The sequence below is a fragment of the Bombina bombina genome, chromosome 3, assembly GCF_027579735.1.
Source record: "Bombina bombina isolate aBomBom1 chromosome 3, aBomBom1.pri, whole genome shotgun sequence".
Classification (NCBI taxonomy): Eukaryota; Metazoa; Chordata; class Amphibia; order Anura; family Bombinatoridae; genus Bombina; species Bombina bombina.
Window position 1 is genome coordinate 1,115,032,196 of NC_069501.1, and position 18,906 is coordinate 1,115,051,101.

General features: G+C 40.7%; 1 protein-coding gene across 3 annotated transcripts in view; it reads right to left on the reverse strand.

Moving 5' to 3' along the window:
- The window catches only part of USPL1 (ubiquitin specific peptidase like 1), a 72,877-nt gene that overhangs the window by 10,511 nt on the left and 43,460 nt on the right, over positions 1 to 18,906 (reverse strand). For all 3 annotated transcript variants that reach the window (XM_053708472.1, XM_053708473.1, XM_053708471.1), the window contains one exon: positions 10,580 to 10,731. In XM_053708472.1, coding sequence (XP_053564447.1) covers positions 10,580 to 10,731 — 152 coding nt within the window. The remainder of the gene's footprint in view (positions 1 to 10,579; positions 10,732 to 18,906) is intronic.

Below are 18,906 nucleotides of genomic sequence, written 5' to 3' on the forward strand. Positions count from 1 at the left end.
AAAAAAACAAAACATTCTTCTGCGCAAGTGTTCATCACGTCATTCTTAACATTAGCAATAGTTGAACGCATGCGCATCACCATTATTGAAGACTGATGCCCACAATGCTTGCGTTATGGATCATCTATTTGGCGATTCATTTTATTCCCAGTAGTGTAAAATCCTGCATATCGCTTGCGCAGAAGGTCAGTTTAGAAATTCTCGGCTTTGGATATAACATATATAACAATTAATTGCGTGAATCATTGTTACATTTTAGCCCGACAATTTGAATAGAGCATGCGCTAATTACGTAATATTAAGCATGTCATCATGCATAATTAAACAGCGGGTGGGACAGAAATCAAGATCACACTTCCTGAATAAGGAAGTTGGATGGGGGTGGAGCGTGTAAATTATCGTGAATTTTATAAAGTAAGTGTAAAACTCTATAATGAACTATTAGATTTTTAAAAATAATATAGCGACTGAAGCTTACATAGTATGAGAATTGTACAGGATTTTGATTGAAATTTTTTTACCATCACTAATTCATAAATGCTTGTATTATTATTATCATCAACAGGTATTTGTAGAGCGCCAACAGATTCCGCAGCGCTATAAACATTTAGTATAGAGGATAACATTTAAAGGGATCAAATGGGTAGAGGGCCCTGCCGAGAGTTGCACTTTTGTAGTCGGCTCTTATGAAAGCAATCTACAAACAGTTGGGCTCATAGGCTTACATTCTAAGGGGTTCAAGGGGAAAGCGATGGAGTTAGGAAAGGTTAGTGTTGGTTGTATGCATGCCTGAATAGAGTCTTTAGGGAGCGCTTGAAGCTGTTAAAACTAGGGGAGAGTCTTGTGCAGCGAGACAGAGTTTCCTAGGATGGGGGCCAGTCTGGAGAAGTCCTGTAAATGGGAATATGAGGAAGTAACAAGAGAGGAGGAGAGTAGGAGATAGTGAGCAGAGCGAAGGTGACGGAAGGGAGAGTATCTAGGGACAAGGTCTGAAATGTAGTGGGGAGCAGTGCAGTTGAGGGCTTTAAAATGTCAGCGTGAGGATTTTGTGTTTAATCCTGGAGGCAAGAGGAAGCCAGTGAAGGGATTGGCACAGAGGTGCAGCAGATGAAGAGCGACGTATAAGGAAGATAAGCCTGGCAGAGGCATTCACTATGGATTGTAAAGGAGCTAGGTAGACCAGAGAGAGGAGGGAGTTGCAGTCGTCGAGACGGAAAAGGATGAGAGAGAGTGGATTAAAAATCTTAGTTGTGTCTTGTGTAAGGAAATGTCTAATTTTAGAGATGTTTTTAAAGGTGGAAGCGACAGGCTTTAGCCAAGGAGTGAATGTGAGGAGTGAAGGAAAGGTGTCAGTCAAGCCTGACTCCAAGACATCGGGCATGCGGGGTAGGGGTAATGATGGAATTATCAACAGTTATAGAAAATTGGGGGGTGGAGATTTTGGAAGAAGGGGGAAAAGTAAGGAGTTCAGTTTTGGAGAGATTTAGCTTAGAGAGAGACATAAAACCCAACATTTTTCTTTCATGTTTCAGATAGACAATGCAATTTTAAACAACTTTCCAATTTACTTCTATTATTTAATTTGCTCTCTTCTCTTGTTATCCTTTGCTGAAAGGTTTATCTAGGTAAGCTCAGGAGCAGCAAATAAACTAGGTTCTAGCTGCTGATTGGTGGTTGCCAACCGTCATTGGCTTACCCGTGTGTTCAGTTAGAAACCAGTAGTGCATTGCTGCTCCTTTAACAAATAATACCAAGAGAACGAAACAAATTAGATAATAGAAGTTAATTAGAAAGTTGTTTAAAATTGTATTCTCTATCTGAATCATGAAATAATTTTTTTTTTTTTTTTGTCCCTTTAAGGTAGTGAGAGGACATCCAAGATGAGATATGAGAAAGACAGTCTTGTAAATCTAAGTCTATATTAGGCCCTCTTAGATTCAAATTATTATTATCAGGTATTTGTAGAGTGCCAACAGATTCCGCAGCACTATAAACATAGGCGGTATACAAAATGACATTTATAGGAATCAAATGGGTTGAGGGGCCTGCTGAGAGTTGCACTGTTGTAGTGTACTCTTATGAAGGTGACCTACAAACAGCTGGGTTCATATGCTTACATGCTAAGGGGTTCAAGGGGATAGCAATGGAGTTAGGAAAGGTTAGTGTAGGTTGCATGTGTCCCTGAACAGTAGAGTCGTTAGGGAGCGCGCTTGAAGCTTTCAAAACTAGGGAAGAGTATTGTGAAGAGAGACAGAGAGCTCCACAAGGTGGGAGCCAGTCTGGAGTAGTCCTGTAAAAGGGAATGCAAGTATGTAACGAGAGGAGGAGAGTAGGAGGTTATGAGCAGAGCAAAGGGGAAGGGAGGAAGAGTATCTGGAGACAAGGTATGAGATAAGGGCGAGCAGTGCAGTTGAGGGCCTTGTATGTCAAAGTCAGAATTTTGTGTATAATCCTGGAGGGAAGAGGAAGCCAGTGAAGGGATCGGCAGAGGTGTGCAGCAGATGAAGAGACATGTAAGGAAGATGAGCCTGGCAGAAGCATTCATTATGGATTGTAAAAGGAGCAAGGCAGCAGCTAGGGAGACCAGAGAGGATGGAGTTGCAGTAATCAAGGCCAGAAAGGATAAGAGAGAGTGGATTCAAATTTTGGTTGTGTCTTGTGTAAGGAAAGTTCTTATTTTAGAGATGTTTTTAAGGTGGAAGAGGCAGTTTTTAGCCAAGGACTGAATGTGAGGAGTGAAAACAAATTATGCTTACCTGATAATTTAATTGCCATCGAGGGGAGGAGAGTCCACGGCTTCATTCATTACTGTTGGGAATCAAAGAATCTGACCACCAGGAGGAGGCACAGACACCCCAGCCAAAGGCTTAAATACCTCCCCCAGTCATTCTGCCGAGGGAACCAGGAACAGTAGGAGAAATATCAGGGTATAAAAAGGTGCCAGAAGAGATTAAATTTAGGTCCGCTCCACGGAGATACAGGCGGGAGCTGTGGACTCTCCTCCCCTCAATGGAAATGAAATTATCAGGTAAGAATAATTTATGTTCTCCATCTAAAGGGGAGGAGAGTCCACAGCTTCATTCAGGACACTGAATGAAACCGGGAGGGTAAAAGGCGGAACCTAATTTGAGGGCACCACAGCCTGCAAAACCTCTCTCCCAAAAACAGCTTCCGAAGAAGCAAAAACGTCAAATTTGTAAAATTTTGTAAAAGTATGTAAGGCGGACCAGGTAGCCGCCTTACAAATTTGCTCCACACAGGCATCATTCTTGAAGGCCCAAGACAAAGCCACAGCTCTAGTTGAATGAGCTGTGATCATCTGCGGAGGCTTATGTCCCACTGTCTCGTAAGCCAAGCGAATCAAGCACCTCAACCAAAAAGACAAGGAAGAAGCAGAGGTGTGACGAAAGGCAAAGAATGACTGGGGGATGAGGGAAGTGGGGGAGGTATTTAAGCCTTTGGCTGGGGTGTCTTTGGGAATTAAGAACCTGGCCACCAGGAGGAGGCAAACAGTAATGAATGAAGCTGTGGACTCTCCTTCCCTTTTAGATGGAAAGAAAGATCTGAGTCAAGCATGACCCCAAGACATCGGGCATGCGGGGTAGGGGCAATGATAGAGTGGTCGACAGTTATAGAGCAATGGGGGGTGAAGAAATAAGGAGCTCAGTTTTGGAGAGATTTAGCTTAAAAAAAGGACCAGTCAACGCTCCAGGATACCATAATGAATGTGTCCAAAATATAAAAATATGTATGTAGAGCTGTACCTGTGTAAGTTGCATCTTTTAATCTTTAAAAACAATCGGTTTGAATTATTTTTTAGCTTTTCCCATATAAGTATATGAAGTTTTCTGCCTCTACGCATGCGCAACCGGAAGTGGCGACGTCACACATGACATCACTGGCACAACGGGACCGCGCTTCTTTGGAGCAGTGCACATAAAATATTGTGCACTGCCCACATAAGCAGAAGAGCACCTCCGTGCTATTATTGTGCAAGTAATGTGGAGTTCTAGTGCGACACAACAGTGTTTATTGCAGGATGCCTGTGTGTCTTCCCTGTAACAGTATTATTAGTATTATGACAGCCTAGCTTCTCGTATTTGTTAAGAGGGACATTTTTATATTAATTATATCACTACTTTCTTTTAGTTCAGGCTACAGCCAAAGTCTTCAAAAGAATGTTTGAATTATTCGTGTTTATTTTATTTTATATAATTTACTATTAACCTTGTAAACAGCATAAAACCAATAAAAGATCTCTAGATAACCCCCATGACACTATTGTCGCAGCTGTGAAAAAGTTATAAAGCGAACTGGCAGCCACGCTCTGCAGCAAGTTATATTGATGGAGTAATGTGAAGCCAACTTATTCGTACTCACGGCGGCCACAGTAGAAGCTACCAAAAGTCACCAGAGACCCCCAAGCAAACTGACAGATTGCAAGAGCAGCCAATGAGAAGATGCGCTGATAAGCAGAGACCGGTACCTTCAGCCAATAAGAAGAGGTAAAGCTAAAGAAGGGCGGGATTTAGCTCTGAGGAGAGCTAGACACCAATTTAAATACGAGCCGCAAATTGCCCAGTGTAACAGCTGGGGCGCCTTGGAAAAGAATGGGTCTTGGCTGCACGAGGCTGACAGGCACCAAGCTTGTGTAGTGAGTTTGTCACCTGTGGTCATTATGCAGTGATGCAGGGAGCATTCACAGGGGGCTGATGTGATCGCGGGGGGAATTGATGCGCACGCATGCACAAAAGAAAAATTATATGCTAATTAGCGATCTTCTGATATGCCGATAAATCTTGTCCACTAAATGAGGCACATTCTCCTCAGGGCAGGGGCGGTCATTATGCTGCTCCATAATTGAAAACACTGGAAATTATGTGTAAGTTTTCATAAAAGTTTACATTTACTATGATGTTCTCATGCATCAGATACGTTGTATTTTAACTTTACTATGCACTGGTACTCTTATTTTGGGTTGGCTTTTTGCTACGGTTGACTGGTCCTTTAAGGTAGTGAGAACATCCAGGATGAGATATGAGAGAGGTTAGCAAGAAGATAGGTCTGGTGCAGAGAGGTAGATTTGGGTGTCATCGGCATACAAATGATATTGAAACCCGTGGGACTTTATTAATGAACCTAATGATGACGTATAGATTGAAAAGAGAAGGGGACAGAGCATTAAGGTACCCCAAAATAAAGTGGTAACTAGGCAGACGATGCCCCAGAGAAGGCTACACTAAAGGTACGGTTAGACAGGTAGGAAGAGAACCACGAGAGAGAGCTGTGTCGCAAATGCCGTTGGATTCAAACTATCTAAAAGATAGATCCACCTTTTTATCATGCATTTGTTGATTATGCAAATCAACTGTATTTACTGGTGCTTTAACTTCCAGAAAAACAACTCTCGTCCGAGGAACCAAACTCCTCTTTGGAAATTGAATATTCTAACCATGCTGTTAAAGAAACAGTCTGCTATTGTGACATTCTGCTAAATGTAAAGATGGAGCTTGACCCAAAATATTGTACATGTAAGGAAACACTGCCATGCTCTGAGTTCTGATTAGAGACAAAAGTGTACCCAGAACTATTGAGAATATTCTGGGATCTGTAAGACAGACAAAATTGTAGAGCACAAACTGAAAATGTTTGTCTAGTACAGCACACCTTAGAAACTGATGTTACCTGTGAATTGGAAACAAAGTTAAGGATCCTTTACATTTATTGTGGCCAGAAACTGACCTTGCTAAACAAAAGGCAGCATAGTCCAAATAGCTTCCATTTTGAAAGTAGGAACTCAGAAAATTGTTTAAAGCTTTAAGATCCAAAACTGGTCTGAAAGTCCATTGCTTTAGCACAATGAAGATATTTGAATAAAATCCCACCAATCACTCCCATTTATTCTAGAGCTAGAACCGACTGAAGAAAAAAAAACTAACAAAAAGCTGAGCCTTCACCGGATTCTTTATAACATTGGACAGAATAAACCTTCCTCTGGGAGGCCTTCTACTGAAACCAATCTGGTAACCCTGAGAGACTATATTTAGAACCCAGGGATCCTGAATAGACTTAAACCAACCCTCCTGAAAAAAGCACAACCCTACCAAAGCCTCTGGGTAGGGGGCTGCACTTTACGCAGACCTGGATGAAGGAGAAGATTTTTTTGGATTGCTTAAATTTATTCCAGTTTGAACTAGGCTTCCAGACAGAGCCAGATGAACTTGGTGCTAGATTTATGAAAGGCTAGGGAACTCTGTATGGGCTTCGTCTAATTGCGCGCCCCAGCTCGCCTCCGGAGAAGCGCACGTGCGCCTGAATTCATAAAAAAAAATAGTCGTAACTTTGCGAAGGCGAGCTGGGGCGTAATAATAAATTTTGCCTGTCGCAAAAAGCATTTACTCCCTATTTATCACAGCACATCCCTATAAATATTTACCCCGCCATGTTTGAAAAAAAATAAAAATGTTTTTTAAGTAACTATTTAGCTTATATTTATATTAGATAATGTTTCTGTGCCGTTTTTGCCATATGTTGATAATTTAAGATCACAAGATCAATATATATATATATATATATATATATATATATATATATATATATATATATATATATATATATATATATATATATATATACATACACACAGATGGCCCTCGTTTTACAACGGTTCAATTTACACCGTTTCAGAATAACAACCTTTGTTTCCAGTCATGTGACTGCTATTGAAAAGCATTGAGAAGCAGTGCATTTATTAAAATAGCCAGTAGGTGGAGCTGTCTGTGTTGCAGCAAAGCCAAGCAAGCTGATATTTATCAGTTTAACCAGACCTGAGCTATTGAGCAGATTTCAAAGGAACAAGATCTTCCTGTCTATAATTCAGTCCAGATTGGAATGCATAGAAAGAACTGTTTGCAGAAAAATGCAAGTGAAGCCTGTGTTGTGCGATTATTTTATTAGGTTTATTATGCTATTTAGCAAATGTTTTTGTTCATTTAACTTAGTTTAATTATATATTCTGTGTTGTGTGATTATTTTATTAGGTTTATAATGCTGTCTAGCATTTAAAGTCTTCATTTCAAAGATTTTAAAATAATGTATTGGGTGTTACTTATGACAATTTTGAGAGGGGCCTGGAACCTATCTACCTCACTTCCCATTGACTTACATTATAAACTGGGTTTCAATTTACAACGGTTTCGATTTAAAACCATTCCTTCTGGAACCTAACCCCGGCGTAAACTGAGGGCTACCTGTATGTATGTATGTATGTATGTATGTATGTATGTATGTATGTATGTATGTATGTATGTATGTATGTATGTATGTATGTATGTATATATATATATAATATATATATATATATATATATATAATATATATATATATATATATAATATATATATATATATATATATATATATATATATATATATATAAATATAATATATATATATATAAATAAAAACACTTGGTACCATATGCGCCTGCGGAAGCGCAATTTTCTGGCAATAACAGTCTCTTCTTGGTGCTGAGCCTTTAAAAAAATTAGTTAAAAGAAGAAAGTACTGTATCACAAGATGTAAAAACATGTATTATAATGGTGTTCGCCTCAGTCTGTATGGCAAAATATACAACACGCAATTGAAGCCGAAATTTCAGTTCCCCATCGGCGCCAAGCAATGAAAAATAAGAAACTGTGCGTATTTGTAGGTCAGGCTGTTAAATTACCCCTATTATTAAATGTATATTGTTGCACTCGGGAGCGCGCCCGTGCACCTAGGCGAATGCAAATGGAGCGTGAAGAGGTTTCTTTCAGAATTGCGCAAATTATAGGCGCAGAGTGCTTTGCTGAATATGACGATCAGTTCGTATGCGCTATTTTGGACGGAATTATAGGAGAATGGCTTTAATAAATCTAGCCCTTAGTTTCTGAGAGGAGGAATCAGATTTCTAATCACCATTATGACAAAATGAATAAACTATTAAAAGCTTTTGATTTACCTATGGACTTCTTGTCCTGAGAAAGAAAAGCTCCCTTACGTCTAGTAACAGAGATAATAGAATCCAAACATCTTACCCTGAAAAGTGAGAAATAAAAGCCTGGATTTAGAAACCATATCAGCAGACCAGGACTTTAAAAGGGACAGGAAAGCTAATATTTTTTTTCATGATTGAGATAGAGCATATACTTTTAAACAACTTTCCAATTTACTTTTATTATGTAATTTGCTTCATTAGTTAAGTATCCTCTGTTGAAAAGCATAGCTAGGTAGGCTCAGCCTCTGTGTGCTATACATGCCAAAAATTATAACAAAGAAAATAAAAAAAATAAAAGAACCTATCTGGCTAATAGGATGCCCAAATTAAATAAACGGTGCTTACCAATAGACATCTCCTGGAATAAACCAGCAGAAAGCCAAACCAGTGCTGAAATAGATCAGCAGAGGATCTGGAATAGGAGTATATTGACGACCCAACAGGAGACTGCAAAGAAGAGATCCCTGCGACACTTGTCGAGGGCTTGTGACCAACTCCCAACATGTGAAAAAGATGTCACTACCCATACTCCAAATACATCCCTCCAACACACACTGCACTCTGAGGGCAAACTGCCTCAACTCAGTCTGAGAACCCTCTCACTGAAGAATAACACACATCTTCATTCTTCACCTTCCTCCAACAGAGGCAAAGACTAGACTAGTTTACCAGTCAGGAGTGAGGAGTGTTAGAGCTCTTGGGATTTGGGAATCTTTGCCTCCTACTGGCACGGAAGAATAATTCCTAGGAGTAATGGATCATGGACTCACCACCTGTATGACATAAACCTGTGTAATCATAGCCAGTAGAATAAATTACACTCCCAGTAGGAGGTAGAAGAGGTAAGCAATAAAATGCTAATTTCCAACTGTTCTAAGTATTGGGTTTTGATTTACAGAGATAATAAAAAAACATGTGTGTGTACAGATTTCCCTGGGTTGTGGTTTGAGAGAACAAAACCAGCTATTCCAGTAATAAAAATAAACCTAAAGGAACATTTGCTCATATTTTATACTGTGCAGCTGGTATAACAAATAATTAGAAACACAGCCTGAACTTCAAATGGAGTAGTAGATTTGTTTCTGACAAATTTCAAAGTTATGTCCATTACCACCACTCCTGTATCTTGTGACAACCATCAGCCAATCAGAAATGCATATATGTATATCTTGTGAATTCTTGCACATGCTCTGTAGGAGCTGGAAACTCAAAAAGTAGAAATAAAAAAGACTGCACATTTCGTTAACGGGAGTAAATTGGAAAGTGGTTTAAAATTGCATGCTCTATCTTAAGTTAAAGGGAAATGAAACCCAATATTTTTCTTTCATGATTCAGATGGAGAATACAATTTTAAACAAAATTCCAAGTTGCTTCTATTATCTAATTTGCTTCATTATTTAGATATCCTTTCTTGAACAGCAATACAAAATGGGTGAGCAAATCACACAAGGCATCTATGTGCAGCGACCAATAAGCAGCCCCCAACATATTTAGATATGCTTTTCAACAAAGGCTATCAAGAAAATATAGCAAATTAGAAAATAGAAGTAAATTGGAAAGTTGTTTAAAAATGTATTCTCTATCTGAATCATGATAGAGGCATGTCATTTTAAACAACGTTCCGATTTACTGTTATCACCAATTTTGCTTTGTTCTCTTTGTATTCTTAGTTGAAAGCTAAACCTACGACGTTCAAATGCTAAATTTCTTAGACCTTGAAGGCCGCCTCTAATCTAAATGCATTTTGATAGTTTTTCACCACTATAGGGCATTAGTTCATGTGTTTCATATAGATAACATTGAGCTCATGCATGTGAATTTACTATGGAGTCAGCTCTGATTGGCTAAAATGCTTGTCTGTCAAAAGAACTGAAATAAGGGGCAGTCTGCTGAGGCTTAGATGCAAGGTAATTACAGAGGTAAAACATGTATAATTATAACAGTGTTGGGTATTCAAAACTGGGGAATGGGTAATTAAGGTATTATCTATCTTTTAAAACAACAAAAATTCTGGTGTTGACTGTCCCTTTAAACAACTTTCCAAATTACTTTTATCATCAAATTTTCTTTGTTCTCTTGGTATTCTTTTTTCCAAGCTAAACCTAGATAGGCTCAAACTGATTTCTAAACGGATGAAAACCGCCTCTTAGTGTATTTTTGACAATTTTTCAGTTAGACAGTGCTAGTTCATGTGTAGTGTATTTTTGAAAATTTTTCAGTTAGACAGTGCTAGTTCATGTGTACCATATAGATAACATTGTGCTCAATTCTGTGGAGTTATTTAAGGGTAAGTACTGATTGTTTAAAATGCATGGCTGTCAAAAGCACTGAGATAAGAGGGCACTGCAGAGTCTTAGATACAAGATAATCAGAGGTAATAAAGTATTACTATCACAGTGTTGGGGAATGGGTAATAAAGGGATTAAAATGTTCAAGTAGACTTTCCCTTTAATGTAATCTTTTATTTAAAGATATTTAAAAAGCTAAATACTGCTCCTTAAACAGATGTAGTAATTTATAAAAACAATTTCAAAAATCTTACCATCATTTTTAATCCAGGTTGAAAAATGGTTGGCTTGATACTGAATCACAGCACTAACTTTATATGTGTATTCTTCAAATTGAAATGAATAACTATTTAGATCATTATGGGGCAATCCTTCCACAAAGTGAAGCATAAATATAGAATGTATCCTACAAAAAAAAAATAAAAAAAAAATATAAATAATAATAATAATAATGTGACCATCAAAGAAAACAGTAAACAAATCAACGTGGAAGTGGATACCACAAATAGATTTGCAGTTTAAAAAGGAAAGAACCCCCCTTCCAAAAAAAAGAGAGATCACTGAAAAATTATCAGTTTCCCTGGTTTTCCTATTTATAGGTATGTGAGTAAAATGAACGTTTTGTTTTATTATATAAACTGACATTTCTCTTAAATTCCAAATAAACATTGTCATTTAGAGTATTTGCAGAAAATGGCAACTGGTCAAAATAACAGAAAATATGCAGTGTTTTTAGACCGAGAACAATGCGAAGAAAAAAAGTTCATATTCATTTTTAAAAAACATTTATCTTTGTAAAAGGACGCATGAATCAAGCCACGTACAAAGTTATCCTGGAAGAAAAACTTGCTTCTGCTCTGACAAGGTTTCTTAACTCTGAGGATTGATTTTTTTCCCCAGCAGGACAATGCTACATGCCACAAAGCCAGATCAATCAAGGTGTGGATGGAGGACCACCAGACCAAGACCCTGTTCATGGCAAGCCCAATCTCCAGACCTCGACCCCACTAAAAACCTCTGGAATGTGATCAAGAGGAAGATGGACGGTCACAAGCCAAAGGCCAGCTGCTTGAATTTTTGCGCCAGGAGTGACAGTCACCCAACAGCAATGTGAAAGACTGGTGGAGAACATGCCAAGACATGAGCTGTGACTGAAAATCAGGTTATTCCAACAAATATTGATTTCTGAACTCTTGCCAAGGTAAAACATTAGTATTGTGTTTAAAAACTAATATGAACATGTTTTCTTTGCATTATTCAAGGCCTGAAAAACAGAATTTATGCTTACCTGATAAATTCCTTTCTTCTGTAGTGTGATCAGTCCACGGGTCATCATTACTTCTGGGATATTACTCCTCCCCAACAGGAAGTGCAAGAGGATTCACCCAGCAGAGCTGCATATAGCTCCTCCCCTCTACGTCACCCCCAGTCATTCGACCAAGGACCAACGAGAAAGGAGAAGCCAAGGGTGTAGTGGTGACTGGAGTATAACTTAAAAAATATTTACCTGCCTTAAAAACAGGGCGGGCCGTGGACTGATCACACTACAGAAGAAAGGAATTTATCAGGTAAGCATAAATTATGTTTTCTTCTGTTAAGTGTGATCAGTCCACGGGTCATCATTACTTCTGGGATACCAATACCAAAGCAAAAGTACACGGATGACGGGAGGGATAGGCAGGCTCTTTATACAGAAGGAACCACTGCCTGAAGAACCTTTCTCCCAAAAATAGCCTCCGAGGAAGCAAAAGTGTCAAATTTGTAAAATTTGGAAAAAGTATGAAGCGAAGACCAAGTTGCAGCCTTGCAAATCTGCTCAACAGAGGCCTCATTCTTGAAGGCCCAAGTGGAAGCCACAGCTCTAGTAGAATGAGCTGTAATTCTTTCAGGAGGCTGCTGCCCAGCAGTCTCATAAGCTAAACGAATTATGCTACGAAGCCAAAAAGAAAGAGAGGTAGCAGAAGCCTTTTGACCTCTCCTCTGACCAGAGTAAACGACAAACAGAGAAGACGTTTGTCGAAATTCCTTAGTTGCCTGTAAGTAAAATTTTAGAGCACGGACTACGTCCAGGTTGTGCAGTAAACGTTCCTTCTTCGAAGAAGGGTTTGGGCACAAAGAAGGAACAACAATCTCTTGATTGATATTCCTGTTAGTGACTACCTTAGGTAAGAACCCAGGTTTAGTACGCAGAACTACCTTATCCGAATGAAAAATCAAATAAGGAGAATCACAATGTAAGGCTGATAATTCAGAGACTCTTCGAGCCGAGGAAATAGCCATTAAAAATAGAACTTTCCAAGATAACAACTTTATATCAATGGAATGAAGGGGTTCAAACGGAACGCCCTGAAAAACATTAAGAACAAGGTTTAAACTCCATGGTGGAGCAACAGTTTTAAACACAGGCTTAATCCTGGCCAAAGCCTGACAAAAAGCCTGGACGTCAGGAACTTCTGACAGACGTTTGTGTAACAGAATGGACAGAGCTGAGATCTGTCCCTTTAAAGAACTAGCAGGTAAACCCTTTTCTAAACCTTCTTGTAGAAAAGACAATATCCTAGGAATCCTAACCTTACTCCAAGAGTAACCTTTGGATTCACACCAATAACAGAATTTATGTTTACCTGATAAATTACTTTCTCCAACGGTGTGTCCGGTCCACGGCGTCATCCTTACTTGTGGGATATTCTCTTCCCCAACAGGAAATGGCAAAGAGCCCAGCAAAGCTGGTCACATGATCCCTCCTAGGCTCCGCCTACCCCAGTCATTCGACCGACGTTAAGGAGGAATATTTGCATAGGAGAAACCATATGATACCGTGGTGACTGTAGTTAAAGAAAATAAATTATCAGACCTGATTAAAAAACCAGGGCGGGCCGTGGGCCCGACACACCGTTGGAGAAAGTAATTTATCAGGTAAACATAAATTCTGTTTTCTCCAACATAGGTGTGTCCGGTCCACGGCGTCATCCTTACTTGTGGGAACCAATACCAAAGCTTTAGGACACGGATGAAGGGAGGGAGCAAATCAGGTCACCTAAATGGAAGGCACCACGGCTTGCAAAACCTTTCTCCCAAAAATAGCCTCAGAAGAAGCAAAAGTATCAAACTTGTAAAATTTGGTAAAAGTGTGCAGTGAAGACCAAGTCGCTGCCCTACATATCTGATCAACAGAAGCCTCGTTCTTGAAGGCCCATGTGGAAGCCACAGCCCTAGTGGAAGGAGCTGTGATCCTTTCAGGAGGCTGCCGTCCGGCAGTCTCGTAAGCCAATCTGATGATGCTTTTAATCCAAAAAGAGAGAGAGGTAGAAGTTGCTTTTTGACCTCTCCTTTTACCAGAATAAACAACAAACAAGGAAGATGTTTGTCTAAAATCCTTTGTAGCATCTAAATAGAATTTTAGAGCGCAAACAACATCCAAATTGTGCAACAAACGTTCCTTCTTCGAAACTGGTTTCGGACACAGAGAAGGCACGACTATCTCCTGGTTAATGTTTTTGTTAGAAACAACTTTTGGAAGAAAACCAGGTTAGTACGTAAAACCACCTTATCTGCATGGAACACCAGATAAGGAGGAGAACACTGCAGAGCAGATAATTCTGAAACTCTTCTAGCTGAAGAAATTGCAACCAAAAACAAAACTTTCCAAGATAATAACTTAATATCAACGGAATGTAAGGGTTCAAACGGAACCCCCTGAAGAACTGAAAGAACTAAGTTGAGACTCCAAGGAGGAGTCAAAGGTTTGTAAACAGGCTTGATTCTAACCAGAGCCTGAACAAAGGCTTGAACATCTGGCACAGCTGCCAGCTTTTTGTGAAGTAACACAGACAAGGCAGAAATCTGTCCCATCAAGGAACTTGCAGATAATCCTTTTTCCAATCCTTCTCGAAGGAAGGATAGACTCTTAGGAATCTTAACCTTGTCCCAAGGGAATCCTTTAGAGTCACACCAACAGATATATTTTTTCCAAATTTTGTGGTAAATTTTTCTAGTTACAGGCTTTCTGGCCTGAACAAGAGTATCAATAACAGAATCTGAGAACCCTCGCTTTGATAAGATCAAGCGTTCAATCTCCAAGCAGTCAGCTGGAGTGGGACCAGATTCGGATGTTCGAACGGACCTTGAACAAGAAGGTCTCGTCTCAAAGGTAGCTTCCATGGTGGAGCCGATGACATATTCACCAGATCTGCATACCAAGTCCTGCGTGGCCACGCAGGAGCTATCAAGATCACCGACGCCCTCTCCTGATTGATCCTGGCTACCAGCCTGGGGATGAGAGGAAACGGCGGGAATACATAGGCTAGTTTGAAGGTCCAAGGTGCTACTAGTGCATCTACTAGAGTCGCCTTGGGATCCCTGGATCTGGACCCGTAGCAAGGAACCTTGAAGTTCTGACGAGAGGCCATCAGATCCATGTCTGGAATGCCCCACAGTTGAGTGATTTGGGCAAAGATTTCCGGATGGAGTTCCCACTCCCCCGGATGCAATGTCTGACGACTCAGAAAATCCGCTTCCCAATTTTCCACTCCTGGGATGTGGATTGCAGACAGGTGGCAGGAGCGAGTCTCCGCCCATTGAATGATTCTGGTCACTTCTTCCATCGCCAGGGAACTCCTTGTTCCCCCCTGATGGTTGATGTACGCAACAGTCGTCATGTTGTCTGATTGAAACCGTATGAACTTGGCCCTCGCTAGCTGAGGCCAAGCCTTGAGAGCATTGAATATCGCTCTCAGTTCCAGAATATTTATCGGTAGAAGAGATTCTTCCCGAGACCAAAGACCCTGAGCTTTCAGGGATCCCTAGACCGCGCCCCAGCCCATCAGACTGGCGTCGGTCGTGACAATGACCCACTCTGGTCTGCGGGAGGTCACCCCTTGTGACAGGTTGTCCAGGGACAGCCACCAACGGAGTGAGTCTCTGGTCCTCTGATTTACTTGTATCTTCGGAGACAAGTCTGTATAGTCCCCATTCCACTGACTGAGCATACACAGTTGTAATGGTCTTAGATGAATGCGCGCAAAAGGAACTATGTCCATTGCCGCTACCATCAAACCTATCACTTCCATGCACTGCGCTATGGAAGGAAGAGGAACGGAATGAAGTATCCGACAAGAGTTTAGAAGTTTTGTTTTTCTGGTCTCTGTCAGAAAAATCCTCATTTCTAAGGAGTCTATTATTGTTCCCAAGAAGGGAACTCTTGTCGACGGAGATAGAGAACTCTTTTCCACGTTCACTTTCCATCCGTGAGATCTGAGAAAGGCCAGGACTATGTCCGTGTGAGCCTTTGCTTGAGGAAGGGACGACGCTTGAATCAGAATGTCGTCCAAGTAAGGTACTACAGCAATGCCCCTTGGTCTTAGCACCGCCAGAAGGGACCCTAGTACCTTTGAGAAAATCCTTGGAGCAGTGGCTAATCCGAAAGGAGGCGCCACGAACTGGTAATGCTTGTCCAGGAATGCGAACCTTAGGAACCGATGATGTTCCTTGTGGACAGGAATATGTAGATACGCATCCTATAAATCCACCGTGGTCAAGAATTGACCTTCCTGGATGGAAGGATTGTTCGAATGGTTTCCATTTTGGACGATGGAACCTTGAGAAACTTGTTTAGGATCTTGAGATCTAAGATTGGTCTGAACGTTCCCTCTTTTTTGGGAACTACGAACAGATTGGAGTAGAACCCCATCCCTCGTTCTCTTAATGGAACAGGATGAATCACTTCCAGAAGATAACCTTGGGAGACTATTTCTAGCGCCCAAGGATCCAGAACATCTCTTGCCCAAGCCTGAGTGAAGAGAGAGAGTCTGCCCCCCACCAAATCCGGTCCCGGATCGGGGGCCCGCATCTCATGCTGTCTTGGGAGCAGTGGCAGGTTTCTTGGCCTGCTTTCCTTTGTTCCAGCCTTGCATAGGTCTCCAGGCTGGATTGGCTTGAGAAGTATTACCCTCCTGCTTAGAGGACGTAGCACTTGGGGCTGGTCCGTTTCTGCGAAAGGGACGAAAATTAGGTTTATTTTTGGCCTTGAAAGACCTATCCTGAGGAAGGGCGTGGCCCTTGCCCCCAGTGATATCAGAGATAATCTCTTTCAAGTCAGGGCCAAACAGTGTTTTCCCCTTGAAAGGAATGTCAAGCAATTTGTTCTTGGAAGACGCATCCGCTGACCAAGATTTTAATCCAAAGCACTCTGCGCGCCACAATAGCAAACCCAGAATTTTTCGCCGCTAACCTAGCCAATTGCAAGGTGGCGTCTAGGGTGAAAGAATTAGCCAATTTAAGAGCACGAATTCTGTCCATAATCTCCTCATAAGAAGAAAAATTACTAATAATCGCCTTTTCTAGCTCATCGAACCAGAAACACGCGGCTGTAGTGACAGGGACAATGCATGCAATTGGTTGTAGAAGGTAACCTTGCTGAACAAACATCTTTTTTAGCAAACCTTCTAATTTTTTATCCATAGGATCCTGGAAAGCACAACTATCTTCTATGGGTATAGTGGCGCGCTTGTTTAGAGTAGAAACCGCCCCCTCGACCTTGGGGACTGTCTGCCATAAGTCCTTTCTGGGGTCGACTATAGGAAACAATTTTTTAAATATGGGGGGAGGTACGAAAGGTATACCGGGCCTGTCCCATTCTTTATTAACAATGTACGCCACCCGCTTGGATATAGGAAAAGCTTCGGGGGGCCCCGGGGCCTCTAGGAACTTGTCCATTTTACATAGTGTTTCTGGAATGACCAGATAATCACAATCATCCAAATTGGATAACACCTCCTTAAGCAGAGCGCGGAGATGTTCCAACTTAAATTTAAAAGTAATCACATCAGGTTCAGCTTGTTGAGAAATTTTTCCTGAATCTGAAATTTCTCCCTCAGACAAAACCTCCCTGGCCCCCTCAGACTGGTGTAGGGGCCCTTCAGAAACAATATCATCAGCGTCCTCATGCTCTTCAGTATTTTCTAAAACAGAGTAGTCGCGCTTTCGCTGATAAGTGGGCATATTGGCTAAAATGTTTTTGATAGAATTATCCATTACAGCCGTTAATTGTTGCATAGTAAGGAGTATTGGCGCGCTAGATGTACTAGGGGCCTCCTGTATGGGCAAGACTGGTGTAGACGAAGGAGGGGATGATGCAGTACCATGCTTACTCCCCTCACTTGAGGAATCATCTTGGGCATCATTTTTACTAAATTTTTTATGACATAAATCACATCTATGTAAATGAGAAGGAACCTTGGCTTCCCCACAGTCAGAACACAATCTATCTGGTAGTTCAGACATGTTAAACAGGCATAAACTTGATAACAAAGCACAAAAAACGTTTTAAAATAAAACCGTTACTGTCACTTTAAATTTTAAACTGAACACACTTTATTACTGCAATTGCGAAAAAGTATGAAGGAATTGTTCACAATTCACCAAAATTTCACCACCGTGTCTTAAAGCCTTAAAAGTATTGCACACCAAATTTGGAAGCTTTAACCCTTAAAATAACGGAACCGGAGCCGTTTTTATATTTAACCCCTTTACAGTCCCTGGAATCTGCTTTGCTGAGACCCAACCAAGCCCAAAGGGGAATACGATACCAAATGATGCCTTCAGAAAGACTTTTCTATGTATCAGAGCTCCACACACATGCAGCTGCATGCCATGCTGTTCTCAAAAACAAGTGCGCCATACCGGCGCGAAAATGAGGCTCTGACTATGATTAGGGAAAGCCCCTATAGAATAAAGTGTCTAAAACAGTGCCTGCCGATATTATTTTACAAAAAATACCCAGATTAAATGATTCCTCAAGGCTAAATATGTGTAAATATGATCGATTTAGCCCAGAAAATGTCTACAGTCTTAATAAACCCTTGTGAAGCCCTTATTTACTGTCTGAATAAAAATGGCTTACCGGATCCCATAGGGAAAATGACAGCTTCCAGCATTACATCGTCTTGTTAGAATGTGTCATACCTCAAGCAGCAAAAGACTGCTCACTGTTCCCCCAACTGAAGTTAATTCCTCTCAACAGTCCTGTGTGGAACAGCCATGGATTTTAGTAACGGTTGCTAAAATCATTTTCCTCATACAAACAGAAATCTTCATCTCTTTTCTGTTTCAGAGTAAATAGTACATACCAGCACTATTTTAAAATAACAAACTCTTGATTGAATAATAAAAACTACAGTTAAACACTAAAAAACTCTAAGCCATCTCCGTGGAGATGTTGCCTGTACAACGGCAAAGAGAATGACTGGGGTAGGCGGAGCCTAGGAGGGATCATGTGACCAGCTTTGCTGGGCTCTTTGCCATTTCCTGTTGGGGAAGAGAATATCCCACAAGTAAGGATGACGCCGTGGACCGGACACACCTATGTTGGAGAAATAGGTATTTACGCCATATTTTATGGTAAATCCTTCTGGTAACAGGCTTCCTAGCCTGTATTAAGGTATCAATAACTGACTCAGAAAACCCACGTCTTGATAAAATCAAGCGTTCAATTTCCAAGCAGTCAGCTTCAGAGAAGTTAGATTTTGATGTTTGAAAGGACCCTGTATCAGAAGGTCCTGTTTCAGAGGTAGAGACCAAGGTG